We start from the raw sequence: 27,071 nt of genomic DNA on the forward strand, positions 1-27,071 counted from the left end.
AGTATAGATTCTTTGCCTCTTTTGTTAGGTTTATTCCGAGGTACCTTATGGTTTTGGGTGCAATTGTATATGGGATTGACTCCTTAATCTCTCTTTCTTCTGTCTTGTTGTTGGTGTAGAGAAATGCAACTGATTTCTGTGCATTTATTTTATATCTTGACACTTTACTGAATTCCTGTACAAGTTCTAGCAAATTTGGAGTGGAGTCTTTTGGGTTTCCCCATATAAAGTATTATATCATCTGCAAAGAATGATATTTTGACTTCTTCTTTGCCGATTTGGATGCCTTTAATTTCTTTTCATTGTCTGATTGCTGAGGCTAGGACTTCTAGTACTATGTTGAAAAGCAGTGATGATAATGGACATCCCTACCATGTTCCTGACCTTAATGAAAAAGCTCTCCGTTTTTCTCCATTGAGAATGATATTCGCTGTGTGTTTTTCATAGATGACTTTGATGATATTGAGGTATGTACCCTCTATCCCTACACTTTGAAGAGTTTTGATCAAGAAAGGATGCTGTACTTTTGTCAAATGCTTTTTCAGTGTCTATTGAGACTATCATATGGTTCTTGTTCTTTCTTTTATTAATGTATTATATCACATTGATTGATTTACAGATGTTGAACCAACCTTGCAACCCTGGAATAAATCCCACTTGGTCGTGGTGAATAATCCTTTTAATACACCGTTGGATCCTATTGGCAGGTACTTTGGTGAAAATTTTCACATCTGTTTTTATTAAGAATATTGGTCTGTTATTCCCTTCTTTGTTGGTGTCTTTATCTGGTTTTGGAATCAAGGTAATGCTGGCTTCATTAAATGAGTTTGGAAGATTTCCTTCCATTTCTATTTTTTAGAACAGTTTCAGGAGAATAGGAATTAATTCTTCTTTAAATGCTTGGTAGAATTCCCCTGGGAAGTCATCTCGCCCGGTGCTCTTATTTGTTGGGAGATTTTTGATGATTGCTTCAATCTCCTTACTGGTTATGGGTCTGTTCAGGTTTCTTCCTGGTTCAGTTGTCGTGCTTTATTTATCTCTAGGAATGTATTCATTTCTTCCAGATTGTAAAATTTGCTGGCGTATAGTTGCTCATAATATGTTCTTATACTTGTTTGTATTTCTTTGGTGTTGGTTGTGATCTCTCCTCTTTCATTCATGATTTTATTTATTTGGGTCCTTTCTCTTTTCTTTTTGATAAGTCTGGCCAGGGGTTTATCAATCTTGTTAATTCTTTCAAAGAACCACCTCCTAGTTTTGTTGATTTATTCTTTTATTCTTTTATTTTTTATTTTTAATTTTTTTTTTGGTTTCTATTTCATTGATTTCTGTTCTGATCTTTATGATTTCTCTTCTCCTGCTGGGTTTAGGCTTTCTTTGTTGTTCTTTCTCCAGCTCCTTTAGGTGTAGGGTTAGGTTGTGTATTTGAGACCTTCCTTGTTTTTTAAGAAAGGCTTGTATTGCTGTATATTTTCCTCTCAGGACTGTCTTTGTTGTGTCCCACAGACTTTGAACCATTATATTTTCATTATCATTTGTTTCCATGATTTTTTTCAATTCTTCTTTAATTTTCTGGCTGACCCATTCATTCTTTAGAAGGATGCTCTTTAGCCTCCATGTATTTGGGTTCTTTCCAAATTTCCTCTTGTGATTGAGTTCTAGCTTCGAGCATTGTGATCTAAAAATATGCAGGAAATTATCCCAATCTTTTGGTACCAGTTGAGATCTGTTTTGTGACCCCGGATGTGATCTATCCCGGTGAATGTCCCATGTGCACTAGAGAAGAATATATATTTTTTTGCTTTGGGATGAAATGTTTGGAATATATCTGTGATGTCCATCTGGTCCAGTGCGTCACTTAAGGCCTTTATTTCCTTGTTGATCTTTTGCTTGGATGATCTGTCCATTTCAGTGGGGGAGGGGGTAAGTCCCCTACTATTATTGTATTATTGTCAATGTGTTTCTTTGATTTTGTTATTAATTGGTTTATATAGTTGACTGCTCCCATGTTAGGGGCATAGATATTTAAAATTGTTAGATCTTCTTGTTGCACAGACCCTTTGAGTATGATAGAGTGTCCTCCCTCAACTTTTATTATAGTCTTTGGCTTAAAATCCAATTCATCTCATATAAAGATTGTCACCTCAGCTTTCTTTTGATGTCCATTAGCATGGTAAATTGTATTCCACTCCCTTACTTTAAATTTGGAGATGTCTTTGGGTCTAAAATGAGTTTCTTGTAGACAGCATATTGATGGGGTTTGGTTTTTTTTTTTTTAATCCATTCTGATACCCTGTGTCTTTTGATTGGGGCATTTAGCCCATTTACATTCAGGGTAGCTATTGAGAGATATGAATTCAGTGTCATTATATTGCCTGTGAGGTGATTGTTAGTGTATATTGTCTCTGTTCCTTTCTGGTCTACTACTTTTAGGCTCTCTATTTGTTTAGAGGACCCCTTTCAATATGTCCTGTAGGGCTGGTTTGGTGTTTACAGATTCTTTTAGTTTTTGTTTGTCCTGGAAGCTTTTAATCTCTCCTTCTATTTTCAGTGATAGCCTAACAGGATATAGTATTCTTGGCTGCATGTTTTTCTCATTTAGTGCTCTGAGTATATCAGGCCAGTTCTTTCTGGCCTGCCAGGTCTCTGTGGATAAGTCTGCTGCCAATCTAATATTTTTTACCATTGTATGTTAGACTTCTTGTCCTGAGCTGCTTTCAGCTCTTTGTCACTAAGACTAAGATCTAATAGTTTTACTATTAGATCATGGGGTGTGGACCTATTCTTAGTGATTTTGATGGGGGTTCTCTGTGCCTCCTGGATTTTGATGCTTGTTCCCTTTGCCGTATTAGGGAAATTCTCTACAATAATTCTCTCCAATATACCTTCTTCTCCCCTCTCTCTTTCTTCTTCTTCTGGAATACCAATTATTCTAATGTTGTGTCATCTTATGGTGTCACTTATCTCTTGAATTCTCCCCTTGTGGTCCAGTAGTTGTTTGTCTCTCTTTTGTTCAGCTTCTTTATTCTCCATCATTTGGTCTTCTATATCACTAATTCTTTCTTCTGCCTCATTTATCCTAGCAGTAAGAGCCTCCATTTTTAATTGCACCTCATAAATAGCTTTAATGATTTCAGCTTGGTTAGATTTTAGTTCTTTTCTTTCTCCAGAGAGAGCTTTTATTTCTCCAGACAGGGTTTCTCTAATATCTTCCGTGCCTTTATCGAGCCCAGCTAGCACCTTGAGAATAGTCATTCTGAACTCTAGATCCGACACATCACCAATGTTCATATTGATTAGGTCCCTAGCCTTTGGTACTGCTTCTTGTTCTTTTTTTTTTTTGTGGTGAGTTTCTAAGCCTTTTTTTTTTTTAAAATCTAGATAAGAGTATATGAACAAGAGAGTAAAATACTAAAAGGGTGGCAAAGACCCTAGAAAAATGTGCATTAACCAAATCAGAAGAGATACCAAATTGTGGGAGAAGAAAGGGGGTAAAAAGAAGTTAAAAAAATTTTAATTAATATATATATAAATATATATAAACATATATTATATATATTATATTGTATTGTTTTATATATATATATATATATTTACACATACATATATTAGACTGGTGAATAGAACAGAGCAACCCACTTGATTTGGGGTGTATTTTGGTCTCTTAGAAGAAACTACCTCCAAAATTTTATAGAAAGAAAATATGTAGATAGATAGATATAGGTAGATAGATAGATATACAAAAATAAGGGTAAACGCGATGAAGGGATGGAATATGACTTTAAAGATAAAAATTGTAAAAAGAATTATAAAAAGGGAGTTGTTAAGATAAGTTGGTTGGGAAAAGAAAGAAAAAGAAAATGGAGAGAATTTGCTCAGGCTGAAGACTGGAATGAAGCCCTGTGCTAGATTTGAGGTATGTTTTGGTCTATTAGAAGAAGTTGTATCCCAAAAATTTTTAGAAGAAAAAATCCTGTATGTATACAAAATATAAAGTTAGATATAATGAAGAATAAAATATCACTATAATAATGAAGATTTTAAAAGATTTTTTAAAAGAAATGTGTTGTAAGATAAACTAGTTAAAAGATGTTAAAACAGGATTCAAAGTTAAAAAAGTTAGAGTAAGAAAATAATTTTTTAATTTAATTAACTTTGCAAGACTAAAGAATCATAGGGAGAAAGCAATGAATTCCATGCTTTGCTTTCCCCCCCTTTGGAATTCTGCTTTTCTTGATCAGTGAGCTTGGTCTTGGCTGGATGTTCTTGCTGATCTTCTGGGGGAGTGGCCTGTTTGCCCGAGGCTAATTGCTCTGCCCTTGCCAGGGGCCAGGCTAAGTAATCAGCTCAGGTTTGTTCTCAGGACCTTTTTTTCCCTGAAGGCTTTCCATAGAGCTCTGGAGGATGGGAATGAAAACAGCGGCCTCCCAATTTCCAGTCCAGAGAAGCAGAGAACTCGGAGCCGCACTCCTCGGTGCACCCTTGGAGAAAAGACCTCAAACACTCCTGTCTCCCTGGTCTCTGGCCATGTTCTGAGCTCACCCGACTTGCCACTGAGCATTTCTGTCTCTGGCACACAGTACCATTTGGAGTCTCCAAACCCAGCAGATTCCTGCTGCTCTGCTCTTCCAGGGGGATTTGCCCAGATCTGCCACTTGTGGAGTCTCTGCTCAAAGAGCAAGTGGACTGACGGTGCCATGGATCACAATATAAGGTAACTCCCGAGCTGAGAGCTCACTCCTTGGCTCTGTCTCTGTAGCCACCTTCCCCACTCTAATACCTGTGAGCTCTGCTACACTCAGACATCCCTGATCCTTCAGTGACCCCACGGGACCTGAGACCATGATGTCCCCACGAGGGCTCCACCCCTGCTTAGCCTCTAGAGTGATGTCCTAAGTGGAGCAGACATTTTAAAGTTCCAATTTTGTGCTTTGTCGCTTCCTGGGAGCCGCCCTCCCCTCACAGTCTACCTTCCCCTCACTTCTGCGCATGTCCTACCTTTCAGAAAGTGGTTGATTTTCTGTTTCTAGAATTGCTGCTCTTCTTCTCTTCGATCTCCTGTTGGATTTGTAGGTGTTCGGAATGGTTTGATAACTATCTAACTGATCTTCTGCTACCTGATGTCATCTCAGCCTGCTATTCCTCCACCATCTTGACTCCTCCTGTAGAGGCTGATATTTATCCTCAGGTCTGGGCAACTCAGGGAGAAGTGGGCTTGGTCTAAATTGCAGTGTCTGGCCACATACACCTTAAAGACCTCATAACTTTCCCTGTTGGAAACAATACCCTCTAAAACCAGAAGCAAGGGATGGCCTAATAAAAATCATAAATAATCTAAAGCAGCAGGGGCTCTTAAAACAATGCAACAGCCATGTAACACCCCAATTTTGGGGGTAAAGAAACCTAATGAGGGGCACTGGGTGGCTCAGTTGGTTGAGGGTCTGCTTTAGGTTTGGGTCATGATCCCAGAGTCCTGGGATGCAGTCCTGCATCGGGGTCCCCCCTCAGTGGGAAGTCTGCTTCTCCCTCTGTCCCTCCCCAACTCATGCGCACATGCGCACTCTCTCTCTCTTAAGTAAATAAAATCTTTAAAAAAAAAAGAAAGAAAGAGAGAGAGAGAAAGATAGAAAGGAAGAGTGAGAGAGAAACCTAGTGGGGAATGGAGATGAATATAAGACATTGGCATTATTAATGAGGCTGTGGATACAGTTCATACTGTGCTTATAAACCTTCATGCCCTACTGGCTCAAATCCCCTTAAACAGCTGTAGACTTAAAAGATGCCTTCTATTGCATTACACTTCATTCAAATTCTCATTTCCTGTTTGCATTCAAGGAGCCCGCTAATCCGACCACCCAACTAACATAGACAGTTTTACCCCAGGGGTTCCAAGATAGTCCCCATTTATTTGGACAAGCTCTGTCCCAAGATCTCTCAGATTTTTCAGCGGAAAACTGCATCCTACTATATAGTATGTAGATAATCTCCCCTTATGTGTCTCCTTTGAGCAAAGCATTCAAACTGGCACCCCAAAACTTCTCACTTCCTGGATAGAAAAAGATATAAGGTTTATCAGTGCAAGGTCCAATTATGTAAGACATTTGTCAAGTATGTGGGCATGGTCCTCACAGAGGAGACAAGGAGACTGGTAGAAGATAGGGTTTATTACCTATCTTCTATTACTTCCTACCATCCCCCTAATATTAAAACAAGTAAAGGGGTGTGGGGGCGTAACTGGATGCTGCCACTTGTGGATACCAGGGTATGGAGAAATAACACATGCTGTTTATCAGTTGTTGAAGGACACTCAGACAGCCGGTTCCCACCTATTAATGTGAACTCAAGTCATAAAAAGCTTTTAAAAGCCTCAGAGGGGCCTTGCTCAGTGCCACAGCTTTAAGTCTTCTTTCTGAGAGGGCTATCAACACATATGTGACAAAAAGAAAAGGAATGGCATTGGGTGTCCTAATCCAGGCAATGGTGGCAGCCACCAGATGCTACCAAATTAACTTTGGAACAGGATCTTACCATACACAACCCCCATAATATTCAAGGTCTCCTGTCAACCAATGGCAGTCACTGGCTCAGACAGCTTCCTCCTGTGGTACCAGCCACACCTGGAGGGTCCAATCATGCAAATAAAAACCTACCACCTCCTATCAAGAACACTTAGACCTCTGGGAATGGAACCCTGACTGCTGTTTTTCAACAGCACCCTGGTCCAGCAAGAAACAGTTAGATGGGTCATCGCTCCCTTTCCCTGACGGCAGTTAGGGTCACTTCTTCAGATGGAGGCATGTTAGGAGTTAGTTGGACAGTTAGGTAGTCTGGGCCAGGGTCCCCAGCAATAAAACATGGAATCAGGGCAGCTAAAACAAAACAGTGCTAACATCCTATTTTGCACCTTTGACAAAACTACACTAGCATTTTATTTTGCAGCCTTTTCAAGAAATAACTTCTGTAAAATGTCCTAAAATGAAATAATTAACTACAAAACAGTTGTCACTATCACAAACTAAGGCACTTAAGGCATAAATCCTCACATCAGCCCCAAAAGACCATCAGCACATAATGACCAAAGCCCTGATGTAGTACACCTGAGGACACCCTGGTTGCTTAACATATTTCTGGGAAAGAGCTCTTAAAACCCACTGGGCTTAGAAACTCCAAGGTGAGTCCCCTTGAAGGTCCCCTCCCTCTCTGGGAGTTTTGTACTATCGCTCAATAAACTCTGCTTTGCTGCCCACCATTCTTCGTCTGGTCTGCCTCTTCTTTCTTCAAAGCGGCATGCCCAAGAACATGGGCATTAAAGGAGAAGAAATTCTGAAATGATAGTAAGTATATACATGTGAATAAATCACCACTTAAATATATTAAAAACCTTTTCTAGTCACTAGAGTATTTTTTCTGATTTGCTTTTATTCTTGTAAAATAAAATATCTGCAATTTCTAATTATTTTCTTTCTAGCCTAGAGTATCTTGTCAGTTAGGGTAGAAGGTACCACAATTCTGTTGATACCCTCCAGGCAGAAATGGCCAACACCTCAGCTTTAGCTAAACAAATTCAGTGTAATGCTCATCACAGTGAGGGAGACCACATTTTCATGTGGAATCCTGAGGAGCTTAGTAAAAGAGTCAAAAACAATATCCTCTTAGGAAATAATAGTTGGGGAGAACATTAGTGGGTTTTAGAGGTAAAGTCTTCAAGAAAGGAGACCTGTAGTACAGCATTTGAAGAAAATATGTTTGTGTCCTTTGGACCCGCTATATGCCAGGCAAAGCCACTAAAAGAGAATACAAAATCTCCATAAAACCCCTCACTTGAAAACTTAGAACTTCTTGTTTTTAGAGTGATGAATAGAGCCCCAACTCACTGATTTTTTATCATTAATCATGATGTTTATTATGGCTTTCATTGGGGAGGGAGAAGTTAGATCAAAGTCTGCTGTTTCTCTCGGAACATCCTCTCAACAGTGACTACTTAGCTGGGATTCTAACTCACCACTTTTGCTGAGTGATATTTTTGACCATGCACAGACTGGTCAAATAACCCTCTTACAGCTTTTAAAGGTATGTGATCTGATTTTGATGGATCTACGGTATCTTCTGGTAGATAGCAGGCAATCCAAAACGTACATGATATTTGATTTAAAGGCTATATTTGGGTGTGCCCTTTGTGAAGAATTTAAGAGTTAATTACAGACCCAAATACAGTTAAAATTTAACTGCACGCGATCCCAGTCATTCAGATGGCGGTCCTCCTTTGTAGTATCTTTACATACCTAAGCTCTCACACGCACAAGTCATGACAACAGTACGTCTCCTCTCCACAACACTTGTCACAGGCTTTCAAGTATAAAACACACATATTTTGGGATGGAAGACATACAATATAAATACACAGTGTCAGAGAAGGAAGGTAAATTGTGATTTGGGAGACAAATGGGTATCCTGTACAGATATGTAGCAGAGCTTCGTACACTGTCAGTTGTTTAAAATTCTCATTTTTTAGGAACCCTTCCATTTTCCCCAACTTTAAGTTGGGCATATGTTTAACAAACAGGTTTTTGCTTAAATATTAGACACCTGAACTGGAACCTGAAATTAAGGGATATATCTTCCTTTATTTGGTTGGATAGAATTTCCTGATATTCTCAACCCAAACTAAATTAGGTGCGCCTGTCTAACTTAGTACGTAAGTCATTCAGGTTGGCTTCATTTCCAAACACAAGTCTTCTAAATCCTCTCATGTTTCATTCATTGTCAACAAACACTCAGCTTTGAGGAGAGGAGAGGAAAGAAGGAAAGCAAGAGTATAGAAAAGTTCAGATTTCCCATTTGGACTTTATCATGTATAAAGTAACTAAGCCATTTTTTTGTATTCCCACTAGCGTTTCTTAAGAGTTGCTGCCACTGAATGTATTTCGCTACCATATAAAAGCAGAGATCTTATATTTTATTTATTTATAAGAACGGTCTTTCAGGCCAGAGTTACGCTTTCATTGATTAATGTTAATAACATATTTTAAGTGCTTGTTATGTGCTGATAAACTTTTCAGTGCCACAAAGAATCTTCAGCTCTTAAAACTAGAATGACTATAATTAATTGCATTCCTTGAAAAAGATTTCACTTAGTGAGTCTGTTGTTGGTAACAGTTCAGCCAGAGGAATTACAAATCTTTACCTTCCAATTCTAGAACACATGCGATTTCATGAAATGCAGACAGTGTCTGCCGTCTGCTTGGTGCCTAGCGGAGAGTCTGCTTCAAGATTCTTTCCTTATACTGCCCCTCCTCTCACTCGCCCTCTCTCTCTCTCTCAAATAAATACATTTTTAAAAATTTATCAATATACACAGATAAAAAAAGACAGTCTGCCTTTCATATCCAGTAATTGTCATCTAATACAATTTCTCTAGTTACTTTAATCTCTAGTCACAGCTACCCATTGTGTTACTTAACAAGCATCTTCAAATACAGAATGCCCCAGGGATACCTGGGTGACACATTTTTGAAGCATCTGACTCTCGATTTCAGCTCAGGTCATAATCTCAGGGTCATGAGTTCAAGCTCAGGTTGGGGATCTCCAATCAGCAGGGTGTCTGCTTGAGATTCTCTCCCACTCCCTCTCCCTCTGCCCTTCTCCCTCATTCTCTTTCCCTTTCCCTCCCTCTCTCCCTCTCTCCCTCTCTCTCTCAAAATAAATGAATAAATCTTTAAAAAGAAAAGAAAAAAGATACCTGAGTGCCTCAGTTGGTTAAGTGCCTGCTTTTGGCTAAGGTCATGATCCCAGCGGCTTGGGATAGAGTCCCTCATCGGGCTTCCTGTTCAGTGGGAAACCTGTTTCTCCCTCTGCTTGCCCCTCCCCCTGCTTGTTCTCTCTCTCTCTTTCTGTCTCTCTGACAAATAAATACAATAAATTAAAAAAAAAAAAGAATTCCCTGACTTTCCCCATCATTTGATATTGACTTACGAAACATAAAGATGATAAATAGTAGTATCCTCATATCCTCCCATGTGACCACATTCAAATTGAAGGACTATACTAATGCCATTGAAATATTCATACTGTTAATTATCTCAAAGCTCAGGTATTGCATTGTGGGCCAAGATGCCCATACAACTGTTCACATGTCACTTGAAATTGAAGCCATTTGAGGAAAGCAAGTAAACTCTTTTCATTTAAAAGTATAGGGCAAGAGAATTAAAATTATCAAAAACACTCTCAATTACACAAGTATATGCTTTAGAGATTATCCCTTGGTCAGCTTTGGAAGTTTAGAGTAGCAAAACCATTTCTTCCAAATAGATGAAAATATAGGGGCACCTAGGTGACTCAGTCTGTTATGCGTCTGCCATTGGTTGAGTTGATGATCTCAGGGTCCTGGGATCAAGTCCCAAATCCAACTCCCTGCACAGTGGGAAGTCTGCTTCTCCCTTTGCCTCTGCCTCTGCCTCTGCCCCCTGCTCATGCACTTTCCCTGTGTCTTGCCCTCTCTTTCAAGTAAATAAATAAAATCTTTTAAAAAATAGGTGAAAATATATTGGAGGTCAGAACCTCTTTGTCATTTTCTATTGTACCCCATTCACCTGAGTCTCATTCCTTTTTATTTTTTCATGAGATCTTAGCAGATAGTGGGTTTGGGGTCCAGAAAATGTCCATCTTTAAATAAAGATTAGTATTCACTGCTTTTTACACCATAAGTCTAAATCTGAGAGAAAGGAAGGGATGGGGTGAAAATACTCATGCTGTATTCATGAGGCTTTTCACCTGACACCATTATCTCCTCCCTATTAACAGGTGTGGGCACTTGTTTGTTTTTCTCTCCCTTCTCTTTCCACTAAGGACTAAATAGGGAAGTAGGCTTGAAGAATAAACTCACCATTTATGAAGAAGGAACCACTGACCTGATAGAAACTGAACTCTCAACACCAGGTAAGCATTCCTTCATTAAAATAATAAATTTTAAATCATTAATTAAAATTGCAAGAAGAAATGGGAGAAATAGGGAGGAGAGATGAATTCAGCATTATACAGGAAGGATAAATCATAATTAGGTTTATGGGGAAAGATGTTTGCTTTTTGTTTTTGTTTTTCTATTTCAAATTTTGATTTGGGGAAAATAAGCATTACAAAATATAAAATCATTTGCAGTGATGGGGCACAACTAGAGAAACAGGTAAGAGAGGCATCTCTGAAAGGAAAGCCTATCATCTAAAAAATAATTACAAGCACCAGATCACAAGAGCTTTAAAAAAATTCCCTGTCTCACTAAAAGATGTCCTCTTCCCCACAGATGTCATCTAAGTGCTATGTTACCTTATAAAAGCAGAGGCCTTATATTTTATTTATTTATAAGAAAGGTCTTTCAGGCCAGTGTTATGCTTTCATGGATTAATGTTGATAACATATTTTAAGTGCTTGTTGTGTGCTGATAAACTCTTCAGTGCCCCCAAAGAATCTTGGGCTCTTAAAACTTGAATGACTATAATTAATTACATTCCTTGACAAAGATTTCAGTTAGTGAGTCTGTTGTTGGTAACAGTTCAGTCAGAGGAATTACAAATCTTTACCTTCCAATTCTAGAACACATGTGAATTATGGGGAATTTATAATTTATTGGTGAGATTATGATACTCTGATCTTGTAGTTCTCAGAATTAATGGTTGTCATTATGACTTTATAATATAAATCAAAAATCTGTAAAATATATTTTCTGCATCCATGAGAATTTCTTCATTCTGCTCTGTGACCTTAAAACTATCTTTGTATTTCATAAGAGAAAGGTCCTCAGGAAATTCATCACTGTTTACTGAAATAACATTGTCCACTGGTGTTCATTAATTATAGTGTCTTCCCTCTGTGAACCCATGAGAGAAATGTCTCTCTGATTTTAATGTCACCAATATTTGTCACCCAGCACAGTTTGTGAATAGAAAAGTATACTGAAGCCAGATCAAGGAGGGTTTTGATTATTTAGAAGTTAGAGAATTTCATTTAGAGATAATACAAGTGAAAAGTCAAGCAAATGCTATGATAAAGAGCATAAGAATAATGTTTTTAAAGATTTATTTATTTTAGAGAGAGAGAATGAGAGTGAGCGAGAGAGTATGAACAGGGGCAGAGGCAGAGAGAGAGGGAGAGAAGTCCTCAAACAGATTCCCCCCGGAGCACAGAGCTTGACGTGGGGCTGGATCCCAGGACCCTGAGATCATGACCTGAGCCAAAATCAAGAGCTGACGCCCAACCCTCAGAGCCACCTGGGTGCCCCAAGAGTGTGAGAATAATTTTATGGACAAACTGAATCGCGTAACTAATCATGTTTGTTTCTCTTACGTTGGCTGCCAGGAAGCTTACAGTACAAAATGTGCTCTCACCTGCTGCAAATCCCCTGCTTCTCATTGTTGGTGGTGGTTTTGTTCAGCGAGGTCACAGGGATCACCATCTGTAGGGAAAACGTAAGATTAGGTTCCTGCAAGCCTCTGGACACAATGTTTTTATCAGAAGACCAACACAAAACCTTTCTTTTTTAAAAATTTACTTTTAAAGATTTTATTAATTTTGTTGAAAGAGAGAGCACACACAGAAGCAGGGGAGGGATGGATGCAGAGGGAGAAGCAGATTCCCCGCTGAGCAGGGAACTCGATGTGGGTCTTGATCCCAGGCCCTGAGATCATGAGCTGAGCCAAAGGCAGCTACTTACCCTGCAAAGCCACCCATGCATCCCAGCACATAACTCTGTTTTATGTGTACTTCTGTACACATTATTTAAGACTTGTTGATTTTTTATTATCATTGAACTCCCAGTTAAGAGCATTATAACCCATAATTGAAAAAAGTTTGTGTAACACATGTATGTATCTTCTCAGTAAGATCCATCACAATCTTTTTGCCATAGGAACACTAGACAGCACTTAAGTACTATGCTTGGGACAACTTTTTTTTTTTTTTTAAAGATTTTCTTTGCTTGTTTGACACACACAGAGAGAGAGAGACACACAATGAGAGAGGGAAGACAAGCAGGGGGAGTGGGAGAGGGAAAAGCAGGCTTCTCGCAGAACAGGGAGCCTGATGCAGGGCTCCATCTCAGGACTCTGGGATCATGACCCGAGCTGAAGGCATATGCTTAATGACTGAGACACCCAGGTGCCCCTTGGGACCATTTTAAACAGTGAAATTACCAGCAGAAAGCGAACACCACAAAAGAATGTGGCACAAATACATCGTTATAAAGGGCTTGTTTAGAGTATAAGAGCTGGAAAGAGAGGTCAGCTTCTGCAGCATCCACTGACAATATTGGCTTTGGAGACTCAAATATGTCCACAAATGACTGCAAAAACACTGTCACTGTGGGTTTGGAGGGTTCTAGGTGAATCTTAGCAAGTAGGTGAATTCACAAATGTGGAATCCATAAATAAAAAGGATCAACTCTGTATGTAGAACTATAGTCCATATGCTTTGTCTGCTGGACTTACTCTTGACTCCATATTATGTTTACACCTCTGTTTTCCCCTTGCCTGAATTTTAATTCAAACTTAATTTTTCATCATATATTTTACCTACACTTATAAGTGGTTTCAGGAACTTTGAGGAACAAACGAGGCAATAAAGCAAATCACCATCAAGTTCTTAGAATTCCTACCATTTGTGCTAGCTACTTTGCTATGTATCAAGACATAAAAACATCTCTAGGCATCAAATGTAATAAGAGATACATAACCAGTTTCTCTATGAAATAATTCTATCTTATTTTCTCAAATATTGAATTAGAATAAATGAATGTATTTAACATGAGGATCTGCTAAGAAGTTAATATTTTATTTGAAGATAGCATGAGGGAGTGAAATGTCAAGCAGATACAAGTGTGAAAAGATGATGCCTACATCTCTCCTTCCTTTGCTCAACCTGAACCCTGGAAACTCGATCTTTGCAAAGCTTCTCCTATCGGCCCAGACTATGAGTACTAGCGTTCCAGGAAGCTGATTTTCTGGTGCTGCCCCTAGTATCTTTTCAGAGTCATGGAGAGAATTACAAACACCTCAGGTGTCCCACTCAGCAGCCTGCAGGCACAGGACTTGGTCACAGGAGATATGCTTTGTCGAAGTTCAGACTCATGTAAACCATATGATGGAGTTGCATGGTGGATTTTAAATCATAATCAAACACTTGAGTATCTTATAGTCACACAGAGCTGCCACATACTGAAATCAAGTAGTAACGTCCTCTATCTGGGGAATGTGCTGTACAGGAAAAAATTCACTGCAGTCTCAGAAACACCAGGTTCTCATGTCTAGTTGAGGCATTTTCACCATCCTAGTGCCTGTTTGTTGAGAATAAGTGGATAAACTCTAGTGCATCGAATATAGAGAAAAAAGTTTGTTTAATTCAGTCGAGACCTGATTGGAATGTTGAGGGGGGTGGGTGAAAGTTTTCTTAAGGACAAAAAGCAGGGGATAGGAAGTCCCCAAATCTAGAAAAAAATAACTGCCTCTGAATGGCTGAAATGCATGCATTATATTAAGTCCCTTTTTCGTTCCTTAATTTTGTCTAACTAAACAGAGTCTCAGCCTTTGCTCACATCTGATTCTTTATCTTCAACCTAGGTGTTTCTCTGCAAGTGGCTTCCCATAAGCACCTGATGCCTGACCCACTCACATCTTCCACCTTTGCCCCACATTGTAAAAAGAAGTTTCCCTGCTTACCCTAAGACTCTTACTCTGAGCTTCCTCTTAACCATTCAGCAAGCACATAGAATGCCCTTTTCCTGGAATACAATAGAGCACAAAGCAGACACGGGCCCTTTCCTTCTTATACCTCCCAGTCGACTTGAGACAGACTCAAGGAAAACACGAACAGATGTGAAATTACAACTGTTTCTGTGTCTCACAGGAAGAGTTGAGCGTACAGTGAGTGTGTATCATAGAAAGACTTAACCCAGCATGGATACTCACCTCTTTCCCAGATTAGGTCATTAACATTCTCTACTTCTACGTGCTCTCTGCTTTTCCCACCCCAGTGCCTCTCATCTTCCCTCATCAGAGGGAGCAATGACATTCGGAATTGCACCCAGTGAGAACAGGACTTCAAGGATGTTCCTCAGGAGATTTAAACGTTAACATCCCTTCAGCTTTCTCGTTAGGTGTGGAATTGCTAGAGTTCTGGAGAAAATGCTGGTGCTCAACTGTTCTACCAAATTACTGATCCTGGAAAAAATGTTGAAGAGTTACTTCCCTGAATCACTCAAGGTATTCTATACTTAAGCGCTCTCTTTTATTTCTTTATTTTATTTATTGTGAATAAGGTCAGACTTGTGGCTGTTTTCCCAGTTTTTCTGATGTCAGGGCTTTCCTATTAAACCTAATAAGATGGTTTCCCACTCGTCTCCTGCTAGAGACTGATCCCAAGCAGCATAGATATGGCTGTGACAATTATTTTTTTGACAGTCACTCTCGATAACCTCTAGGAAAATTTAGGTAGTTCTGGATTAGATTATTTCTAGGTAAACTCGAGTTTTAAACCTTTCTTAATGGCAGAAGAGTATAGATTAAGTAGCATTGCTCATAAGAACATAACCTAGGTTCACAATAGAGCTGAGGTCCAAGAATCATAAAATTCTTCTGGCTATTTCAACATCCTTATTTATTTTTTTCAATGGCTTTGTTGGTCATAAAGCCTCTGTTGAAGTCTTCTCAAAGCCTGTGAGGGCCTGTTGATAACTCAGAGCTACTGTGGAAAAAGACAATCACAATTACAAATAAATATGAGATTTAAAATATTTTAAGCACTTGGAGAAAAACATGCGAAGTGCAAAGAAATTGTCTTTGACAGCAGCAATTCTCAACCAAGGAGATAGCCCTACAATATGGATTTTCAAATGTAAGTGGCAGGGGGTATAACTCAGTGGTAAGGGCATTTGACTGCAAATGTGATGGCTGCTAATAACCCAGAAGAGATATAATGAATCACAATTTCTAAAGACAGAGACCAGAGAACTGTGTATTGGGCTCACACCCTCGATAATCCTTATTTACACTAAACTTTAACAGAAGTTATCTAGAGCACTGTACTGGGGTGATTAAACCTAGTCATCTTGCCTTATGGATCATGCTTAAACTATGTGTGGTAGGGAAAATCTGAGTGATAATTTGGGAGCATATGGTTAAAAGAGTACCAAATGGACAGTCCGACTCAAAATGTCTCATTTTTGAATGTGGACACTCTGGAGAATAAATGTTTGACCCACTCTTTTGCCAAAGAGAAATAAAAAGGTTTTGGTGATCTTCACAGGGTCATCTAAGATCACATAATCATCAAGACGAATGATGGGCTCTTACATTATAAATAGTATGTGGGTAGTACTTTGGCATACTAATAATTTCAATTTATTTTATCCTTCCAACAACTTTGTAAGATGACTATTAACCCATTTTAGAAATGAACAAGTTAGCGTCCAAAAAAGACCAAAGCAAGTAAAAAATCAGTTGAATCCTGGTTCCTTTGATTTCATAGCTACTGCTTCTCTTCTAGCAACTTAACTACCAGACACCCAGGTGAGGAATCATAAAATTTTTCTGGCTATTTCAATTTTTTCTTTTTCTGTTTTTTGTTTGTTTGTTTGTTTGTTTTGGTTTTATTATTTTTTTGATACCTCCCATAGTGCTTGGCATGGGGCTTTGCCCATATAAGTACTCAATAAAATGTTGTTGGTTGATCACTAGCAGTTTATGAAATAGTTAATTATTAACCCTCACCTGTTCAAATCTTATTTTCAAGGACCTCTGAATTCAGATTAGTTGAGTTGCTCAGAATAGTAGGTATCCTTCTTTAACATACCTTTTATGCTGTCTCATTTGAACTTTATAAAACCTATTAATTCCTCTGTAATATTAAAAACTGAATAAGCAGGTAATTGCATTATACTTTTACAGATGATATTACAAAATCCCCTCCCTTTATCTAAGTGCTAGAGTTCAGATTTAAATCCAAGCTATCAGATTCCAAACTGCATGGTTGTGATTTTCTGTTGTTTTTCATTGTTGGTTTTTGGTTTTATTATTATTATTATTTTAATCCTTCTCATAACACCACTTGAAGTAAGAGTTAAAGAAATCAAACACGTAAGCACAAATCATTCCCTTCCTCATATCATCTTCTCTTTAAAAGCTGCTTAGCTTGGCACTCCCAATTTCTCATTTTCTATACACAGAGTCTCTTCACCTTTGAATCTTATTCTTTTTTTTTTTTTTTTCAGTTATTGGATTGTTATATAACGTCTGGCTTGGGTTCTCTGACCATAATTTCAAAATACCTCTTCAGTTACACTATGCCCTTTAGAGAAACAAAATGATAAAGAAATAATTGTCTTGTTGTTTCACACTTCCTCCATTTTTTTGGAGGCTATGGCTATATATTTTATAATCCGATTTTTTAAAGTTTTTATTTAAATTGCAGTTAGTTAACATATAGTATAATATTAGTTATACAATATTAGTTGTACAGGTGTACTATTTAGTGATTCAATGCTTCCATACGTGACCCAGTGCTCATTACAACAAGTGAACTCCTTCTTAGTCCCCATCACCTATTTCACCCATCCCCCCTCCTAACTCACCTTAGTATTTCAGTGATTAAACATCCCTCTAAATTTCCTTCACAAATTCCAACTGCTCATTCTCCCGGCATCCTTACTTCCGCTAGCTACTTCCCCTCTCCTCTCAACACGCACCCTTTGAATAAATAGGTGTTAAAGAATTTGTTTCATTGTCTTCAACCAATGCCAACTCTTTCAGTTGGTTGCAAAACTCTTATAAACAAGCCATTTTTTTCCTTTCACAATCTGAATATCAGAAAGAATTTTTTCCTTTTAACTTTCTCAACATTCCAATCATATTTAAGGTCCATTTTTAAATAAAGATGTATGGTTTCTTTGTGGGAAAGAACACTTTAATAAATTTATGACTATGTATATATAACATTAGCACCCCCAAAATTTAATAATTAAACAAAGCAAGCATGACCCTTCCAGGTTAATTTAGTTCTTGGATTTTCACATGTGATCCATGTCACATGTTAGTATTAGCCAGACCAAATTAGGAAAGATACTTTCTATAAGAAGATTTGAGTGAGGTCCCAGATTGGGAAAGAGAGAAGAGAGTTGAATAATGTTCTAGGTATTGGGGTGTGTGATTTGAATCATGATGTGATAAAAGGTAAAAATGTGGGTTCTAATGCCCCTATAATTTAAATTGGTTTTCACTGAAGAATAACACATACTAGAAGGTGCACATAACATAATTATGCTGCTCAATGAATTTTCATAGAGCAAATAGTTATATAAGTTGCATTCCAATCAAGAAAGAACTTTACTTCAGACACAGTTTCTCCCAGCCCCCCAAACATTCTCTTTCCTAGCTCTCCATAAGTAACCAGAATCCTGACTTCTAAAGCCATAATGTGGTTTTGTCTTTTCTGAATATAATGTAAATCAAATCACATAGTATATCTTTTTGCATCTACCTTCTTTCCTTCACCATTAAGTTTCTGTTTTGTAATTTATAGTATGAATATGCCACAATTTATTCATTTGTTCCCACTGCTATTGGACACTTTGATTGTTTTCAGTTTCTATGATGAAAGTGCTGCTAAGAACACTAGCCTGTAACTCACTCTCGTTGTTACCACCACAACTTCTTCTCTATAAGCACCCCTGGCATATGAAGGTTGTTTTATAGGGATGGCATTTTTGATTCTAAGTGGAGAAAAGAAATATGCAAGGGCACAGGTCAGAATTCTAATAGTATTGTTTAGTCAACAACCAGTTGATCCACTATGTCAGACTCCATGTACATAGCAATGAATAAGACATAGTTATGACCCTCAGGGAATGCTTAGAGAGCCTTCCTCTATCAAATCTGAAAGGACGGGGGCTTTTTGGGGGGAGGGGAGTTACCATCAATGATGTTTAATTGTAACTCAGGGTTGAAGGAGTAGTTGCATTAAGCAGGTTATTTTTGGAGAGTATAATAAGCTTCAAAAGCAGCTGAACATCAAAATTATCTGTGGAATTGTAAAAGATATTATGAGCCCTAAATCCATACATCAGATTCTGATTCCTTCTGTAAGTATTTATTATTGACCCATGTGCCATCTAGTCAGCCTGTTGTTTTGGTATCTCTCATTGTTGTACAGAAAAACCTAAGTTTAGGGAGAGATTTCATAGGTTTTCCTAGTTTTTTTGTTTTTGTTTTTGTTTTTGTATTTTTTACCAGTTTTCATGTACAATAATGAAATAACAAGAGAAAAGTTTGTACATGTGCATGTTGTATATATGTGCATATAAAAAAATTTCCCTTCTCATGGCCACAACTATATAATACAAGAAGTGAAAACAGTAATATGCAACTGAAAGAGTTAGTAATGTGACTGGCTTGTCTCTCTGGGTTCTCTGGCTCAGGTTTATGGAGCAGTGATGAACATGAATCGTGGGAATCCCTTTCAGAAGGAGGTGGTGGTGGATTCGTGGCCAGACTTCAAAGCTGTTATCACCCGGCGACAGAAAGAGGTACAGATTGGAAAGGACAGAGAAACAAAACAAAACTAAACAAAACACCCCCTGAAAACCCAAGAGTTGGCATCAACTGCAAAGAAAAGATTGGGTAAAGGGGATATTATAACCATTACAGTCTTTATATATTAGCTTAATAAGGTACATATTTCACCATTAATTTTTTTTAATGATTTTATTTATTTGAGAGAGAGCACAAAGAGGGAGGGCCAGGGGGAGAAGCAGACACTGTGCTGAGCAGGGAGCCCAACACAGATCAGGATCCCAGGACCCTGATATCATGAGCTGAGCCTAAGGCAGAGGTTTAACCGCTGAGCCACCCAGGTGCCCCGCACTATTAGCCTCTTATTTGACTGGCTTTGGAGTTGCAGACATGGAAAACAGCTAGCTTAAATGTGTTCAAAAAAGTGTTCCTTTAGTGTTTCACAATCTCTAGAACCATGAAGCATACGTATTTGTGCATATTTGTTTTTCCTCTGGTTTGATGTTTTCCTGTGACCAACCTAAATGCATAGGGAGACTGAAAAAGATGACATCTGCCCCATTTTGCAAGGACAAAGAGCTCACGTGATCAAATATGTTGCCCTGACCACATTAGGAAAATTCTGATAGTTCTATTTAATTCTTGTTGGTAGCTCCATTAAGTTATACCCTTTCCATTTTTTTTTTTTTAAGATTTTATTTACATATTTGACAGAGAGAGACACAGCGAGAGAGGGAAACAAGCAGGCCGGGGGCGGGGTGTGGAAGAGGGAGAAAGCAGGCTTCCCGATGACAAGGAAGCCCAATGTGGGCTTGATCCCAGGACTCTGGGATCATGACCTGAACCAAAGGCAGATGCTTAATGACTGGGCCACCCAGGTGCCCCCTTTCCATTTTTATAAATAAATAAAATCCTAGAAAAAGATGGAATAAGGATCTTAAAACTTTCCAAATACCGGAAGAATAATCAAGCAAAACTTCCAAAATATCTGTTCCTTCCCTCACCAGAGTGTTTTAGCCACATTCCTATCTAGCTGTTGTTTATAGGTGGCTGATTTTGGCAGTGGGAATGATCTAAGCATAAGCTGTCAATGTACTTAATTTATCTAGGATTTGAGTTACCTAGAGGACATATTTATGTTTTTACAATTATTCTTATGTCCCAGGCTGAGAGAGATAACCTGGACCATTATACTAATGCCTACGCTGTGTTCTACAAGGATGTCAGGGCTTACCAACACCTGTTGGAAGAACATGATGTTATCAACTGGGACCAAGTTTTTCAAATACAAGGTGAGATCAAGCACAGACACTAAGCAGTCTTCTTTTTCACATTTTTATCATATACATCAAATAGATTATGATATCTGTTTCACATATATGATAATATATATACTTAAGTGCACAAATTCATAGATATACATTTTATATAGTTACAATTTTTATACTACAATTTCCTAAGAACACTTGTTTTACTCCTAAAGACGCGTGGCCATTGGGGTAAGTAGGCACCATTTAAATTGGGCTGCTTTCAAGTGACATTTTCCCCCCACTGTTACTGTAATTTCACAGCATATTTTTCTTTATTCCTTTAATCATTTCCTGTTCCAATCTTTTAAAGTGACTCTAACTTCAATATAAGCCAATAGGTAAGTCTTTCCTTCTTTCTGAAGCTGCTGATTCTGGAAAGAGATAATTAACTGATCTGCGTCGGATATCCTGGCATGATTTAGTAAGATAAGTGTATATCTGAGATCCAAGGAGATAATTGTATGGTTATCAATGCTAATGGAAGAGCTTTGGCCAAGACCAATAACCTACATTAACAGTTTCTAATACTGTGCATGGACAATTTCAGCTTCAGTGGCTTACTTTTCCAACTTCTCGTGATGACTGGGGAGATGATACAGTCAATGAAGTTCTTGTTTTTAACTGTTGCATTGAAAGTGAGTTCCTTCATCATTGCCAGGAAGGCAGGGTCCCCCAGGTCAGAAATACAAAGTCTGGTCATTCTTTCCAGCAGCAAACAGCTGAAGCCCTCTCACAAGGAAAAAGCTCCTGTCTACTTTCAAATGATGACTAAGGCATATTCATGACCTAAAGACTTGGGGTGTTTTATAACATCTCTTTGGAAATGCTCACAAAGGTGTTATAGTGGAAGTTCTGGACTGTCTCTGAATTTTACAGATTTACCCCAGTTATGCTGGTGAGACGTGAGACAGGGTTCTACCACTCACTTAGCCAAGCTAGCAAAATTTTCTTGCCTTTATTACTCGAGTGTGGAAATAAGTAGATCTCTTCCTTGGTATGGAAAATCACAGCAATGATTGGACAGTCTGTGGTACCAGAGGACCCACTCTCCTCAAAGCACCTAATGCCACCATTAGGATGAGAACATCCTTGTAATTGCCAGTGCTTTTTTTTCCCCTAGCAGGTGGAGCTGTTAGTCATGAGTCAGTCTTAATCATTTACATTGACACATCATCCACCCTGAAGTTAGGTGGGGAAAGATGCGAGTTAATAGCACCTAAAATAGTGGTAAAGCCCCTCATTTAGCATGTAATCAGCGTAGGCATTATCTTTGGCTTCTGATGTGGCCTCTCACCTATAGGCTTTGCTGGTAAGAACTATAATTTCCTTGGAATACAGAATAGCTTTTAAGAAGTCATCGGTATCTTTATTCATTTTAACCAAAGCACCTGAGGGCTCTTCCCATAACATCCCCAAATCATGAATGACTCGAAAAGCCAACTACTACCATAGAAAGGGCCGGTCTTTCATCTTGTGCCACAGAATTACTGGTGGGGCTGCCTGGAAAGCCTACAAAAATTAGGCATCAGAGGGATGCCTGGATGGCTCAGTCAGTTAAGCCGCTGCCTTTGACTCAGGTCATGATCAAGTCCCATATGAGGTTCCCTGCTCAATGGGAAGTCTGCTTCTCCCTCTCCCTCTGTTACTTCCCCTGCTTATGTTCTCTCTCTGTTAAATAAATAAAATCTTTTGAAAATTTAGACAATGGAGCTACTTCAAAGCTGGGTGTTCAGAGCAATGGTACGTTCTACATGGTAATGTCTTTGTCATTTTTAATCTAAGAGCTGTTCATAAACAAGAATAAATTGGGATTCACCCACAGGAAGAGCTAAACTCTTTGTATTGGCCATGAGAGGACAGGGAATGAAAAAGTATACAGCCATCCAGATGGGCCAGGCTCTTTTGTTCATTACTGGTCGCATGGATGTGAGAGAGCATTTTGACGTGAGCACTAACCTAAAAGTTCCAGAATCTGGCTTGCTGGTACTGTGGTCCCATGAACTGTGGTCCAATAAATGGTCTGAGTTCTGTCTTATCCAATTAGCAATGCCTCCCTTTCTAAGGAGGTGAGGTGAACAAAGGTAGGACAATTTTAGTGAAGATTCGTGATGTGAGCAAGGAGAAAATCATTCGTTAAAATGGTAATCGGTGTCAGGGACAGAAGGACGTGGTCTAAAATCCACGGAGAGATCATCCACAAAATCCAAACTACAGAGATTCTACCCAGCAAACTGGATTCTTTAACAGATAAATGGAAAGAATTTTTAAAGGATATGAAGGAGGGATAGGCATGTAAAGAAAAGCTGCAGATTAAAAGATCCACCAGACAAAAAGTGAACAAAATCTAACTATGGTGTTTAAGGCTCACCCTTGCATCATAAAACTTAAAACAGGGATGTGGTTGTCATTAAAAATGATAATAGTGGCTATTTTTAGTGGAGAGTGAGAGAATTGTGTTTAGGAGAATGGTAAATAGAAGATGGTTAGTGAATTTCTATTTTATGGCTTTAGTAGTAGCTAAAATATGTAATAATGAAGTTACACATTTGTGTTTTTTTAAAGATTGTATTTATTTATTTGACACACAGAGAGAGCGCACAAGTAGGCAGAGCAGCAGAGGGAGAGGGAGAAGCAGGCTCCCCTAGGAGCCTTTCCTCCCAATAGGCGGAAAGCCTGATGCAGGGCTTGATCCCAAGACCCTGACATCTTGACTTGAGCTGAAGGTAGATGCGTAACTGAATGAGCCGCCCAGTTGCCCCAGTGATGCATTTGTTTTATGCAGTTTTTTCTATTACATCTTATGATCTTAAAAGTTTTTCAAGGGGCACCTGGGTGGCTTATTAGTTAAGTGTTTGCCTTCAGCTCAGGTCATGATCTCTAAGTCCTGGGATTAAACCCCACATCAGACTCCCTGCTCAGCGGGGAGTCTGCTTCTCCCTCTCCATCTGCCACTCTGCATGCTTGTGCTCTCCCTCTCTGTCTCTTTCTCTCTCTCTCAAATAAATAAAATCTTTTTAAAAAGTTTTTTAAAAGAAATATTAGTCTGACTTTTAGAAAGAAGTACTTCAATCTAAGAAAAATAAATTTTGTTTCAACTACCATCCATACCTTTCATTAGCTTGAACTATTTTTTTTTTTCAGAGTCTCTTGAATTACTTCGATATAATTCAGGTTTATAATGTGGGATTCTAGCCACAACTTCTGTAATTTCTAATAGTGTTAACTTGAAGAAATGACTTGGTTTTTCATAGACTTAACTCCCTAAGAAAGTAGCCAATGTTCAGATTTCAGACTCTATTCAACATGATCTCCTATTCGTGTATTCATGTATTCTTCCATAGGAAATGACTTACTGGAAGGAGGAAACAAGCCTTTAGACATGGATGGAAGTGGGAAAGTCAATTTCCAGAGGATTCAATTAATCAGGAAACCCTAGAAAGTATAGAGCTGATAGGATTTTGGAGAAGCAGAGCAAGTCAGTTCTAAGTAAACAGAAGCTCACATGCCATGTGATGAGCTCTATCAGAGACTGTACCATTCTTGGGTCTCATGCTGGTGCAGTGCCCTGCACAGTGTTTTACATACGAGTACTGAATGAAGATTTATAGATAACATCGTATAGCTGTGATAAATGAGTAGGATCCAAGTGAGTCAAGTTTAGGATAAATCTCACCAACACTAAATTTATACCTTGATATTTCTGCAATGGGAATCTAGGCAAGAGGCTAGAAGACTCTTTAAGTCAGAATGCCATGCCAACTAAATGTGAGTTCTCTTATGCTTCTAGCTGAATGGTAGATTGTAGACTTTGAGAGCTGTACAATTTCTCTTACCTTAAGGAGTTTAGGATTTGTCTAAGAAGTCAGAAGTCAGGCAAGTCCCCCCAAGCAATTCCATATTCTTAATGGATATTCCCATCAGAAGTGTTCATGGAAGATCATGATTGTGAGAAACAACACGATGGGGATCTGGAAATCCCATACAATGTTTGAGAATCAGGCCAGGAGTAGCTGCAATAATTCATATATAGCTCTTCAGGGGTTAGGATAATACAAGGTGGCAAACTGGCAGCATAGTACAAAATACTGCAACAAATTTCCTTCCTGTGTTTTCAGATAAAATACCGTTTTTCATTATGTCTTTCCATATACAGGGCTGCAGAGTGAGTTACCTGATGTTTCCAAAGCTGTTGCCAACTCAAAGCAGTTAGGTGTAAAGTTAACTTCCTTCAAGGCTGTTCAATTTTCCCCTCATCCACTTCTGCCGGACACCAGTTCTCTGTACGTAGACCAAGTTTCTGCATGTGGGGCAGGACTTCCTGCACAGAAGTACAAAGAGGAGTACCTGAAACACTGACTGTTATTAAGGGATATTTAGGTACCTTGGAGTAAGGCCACAGAATCTAGATATGTCTGTGTGTGTGTATTTATTTTTCTGCTGTGCTTGACTGCTCCTAATTTCTTGCAAAATCAAATCTGTGTCTTTGTCCATAGTGATAAATGAACTCGAAAATCCTATATTTTCACAGGAAAATCATTCCTTGGTATGCTCCTTCTCCAAATAATTCAAAATAACCTCTCTTTGAGCCAAAAAGTGTTTTTTGCATGTTTTAGGGAAGTGGATAAATGACTGATTTTATAGAGAGCTCTTATTTGTGGGGCACTGAATATTTTAAATACATTACCTCTTGAATCATTTCCACAACCCTACAAAGTACTGTCTAATTACCGTTTTGAACAAAGTTGAAGTAACACATAGGATAAAATTGTAGAGCTAAGAAATAATTTCTAATTCTGACTCAAGAATCCAATCTTCAGAAGACTTGCTTGTGTAACCTGCATTCTTCTTAACGGGAGAGCCCCTGCTCTGACATTTGCTAGTTACCTTCCTTTCTGCTTAATCTTTCTGAGCCTTGATCAATTTCTTTTTTGGGGGGAAATTAACCTATAATATCTTCCTTACACATATTTTGTAAACAAATGAAACATGATATTTGAAAAGTACCTACCTCAATGAATGTTAATTTTATTCTAAGGAATATGTTGAAGGACTTTTTGAGCAAAACAAAACTAAAGCTAAAGAAGAATAGGTACTATAAGTCACATAAAGCAATTGGACTTTATTTTTATTTTATTTTATTTTTTTCAGTTATTACAATTTTCAAGGACATACAAAGGCTGAGTGAGAGATTATAAGAAGGAAAATCCCATCCATATATGGCTAATCTTGTTTCATCCATACCCCATCTACTAACTACTTTGAAGGAAATATCCCAGACATTATGCTATTATTCTTAAATATCTTAACATATATTTCTAAAAGATAAAGATTCTTAAAAAAAAACAAAAAACAAAAAACACTATACTAATATCACTCCTGTACAGAGGTTTCCAGGACCACCCACAAGCTCATTGATTGGCTAGAAGATCCCACAGAACTCAGCAGAGACAGGCTACAAAGCAAAATCAGCAGAGGAAAAAGGTGCATTGGCAAAATCCAGAGAAAACCAGGCACAAGCTTCCCAGAACCCTCCCCAATGGAGTCACATAGGACACGCTTAATTTCCCTAGCAGTAACTTGTGACAACACATATAGGATTTTTTTTATTGGAGGCATACTTTGCCTAGCACATAACAATTTTCTAGACACCCAGAGGGAGAGCAGGTGTTCTGCATAAATCACACTGATTGCACAAACAGGTAGGCACAGTAAGTGCCAACTCCTGTCAGTTCTGGGAACAGCAGGACCCCTGCAGAAATCCAAACTGCCAGCTGCCATCCAAGGGCCAAGCTGGCAAGCAGGCTTCCCTAAAGATAGAGGCCTCAAACCTGCTGCATCAACTCTGTGCTGTTTTAAAATTTGGTTAATAGTATTTCCTTAAACCAGTTAGTGATTACATTTCCCAAATTAACATAATATTTTAGAAGTTTATTTTGAATAAGCACCTAAATAAAGTTCATACATTGCAATTGGTTAATATGTCTCTTACATACAGGTTCCCCTTTCATATTTTTTATTTCTTCCATTACTTTTTGTTGAAGAAACCAGGCTATGTGTTTCCCCATCTTTTACTGTCACATCCCTGAGATGCTATTTAAAATTCTTCTCTATCCCCCGTCAGGTCTTTTAAAATCAGATCTTGCTTTAAATTGCTCCCTTCTGCATAGGAAGATACTGTCTTTTACACCTAAGTCCGTACCCAAATTTGTATACC

General features: G+C 38.4%; 1 protein-coding gene across 4 annotated transcripts in view; it reads left to right on the forward strand.

The window, feature by feature from the left end:
- Positions 1 to 4,310: 4,310 nt before the first annotated feature.
- The window catches only part of LOC309864339 (glycine N-acyltransferase-like protein 3), a 24,721-nt gene continuing 1,960 nt past the window's right edge, over positions 4,311 to 27,071 (forward strand). The window contains exons 1-6 of one of the 4 annotated variants that reach the window (XM_082729743.1): positions 4,311 to 4,714; positions 10,846 to 10,935; positions 15,040 to 15,245; positions 19,454 to 19,561; positions 20,713 to 20,839; positions 25,011 to 25,137. In XM_082729743.1, coding sequence (XP_082585869.1) covers positions 15,168 to 15,245; positions 19,454 to 19,561; positions 20,713 to 20,839; positions 25,011 to 25,137 — 440 coding nt within the window. In that variant the 5' untranslated portion in view covers positions 4,311 to 4,714; positions 10,846 to 10,935; positions 15,040 to 15,167. Of the gene's footprint in view, positions 4,715 to 10,446; positions 10,936 to 15,039; positions 15,246 to 19,453; positions 19,562 to 20,712; positions 20,840 to 25,010; positions 25,138 to 27,071 lie in introns of those variants that run through there. The other 3 variants (XM_082729741.1, XM_082729740.1, XM_082729742.1) reach the window with 3 other exon arrangements.

Source organism: Mustela nivalis, assembly GCF_964662115.1.
Source record: "Mustela nivalis genome assembly, chromosome: 5".
NCBI classification, from domain to species: Eukaryota; Metazoa; Chordata; class Mammalia; order Carnivora; family Mustelidae; genus Mustela; species Mustela nivalis.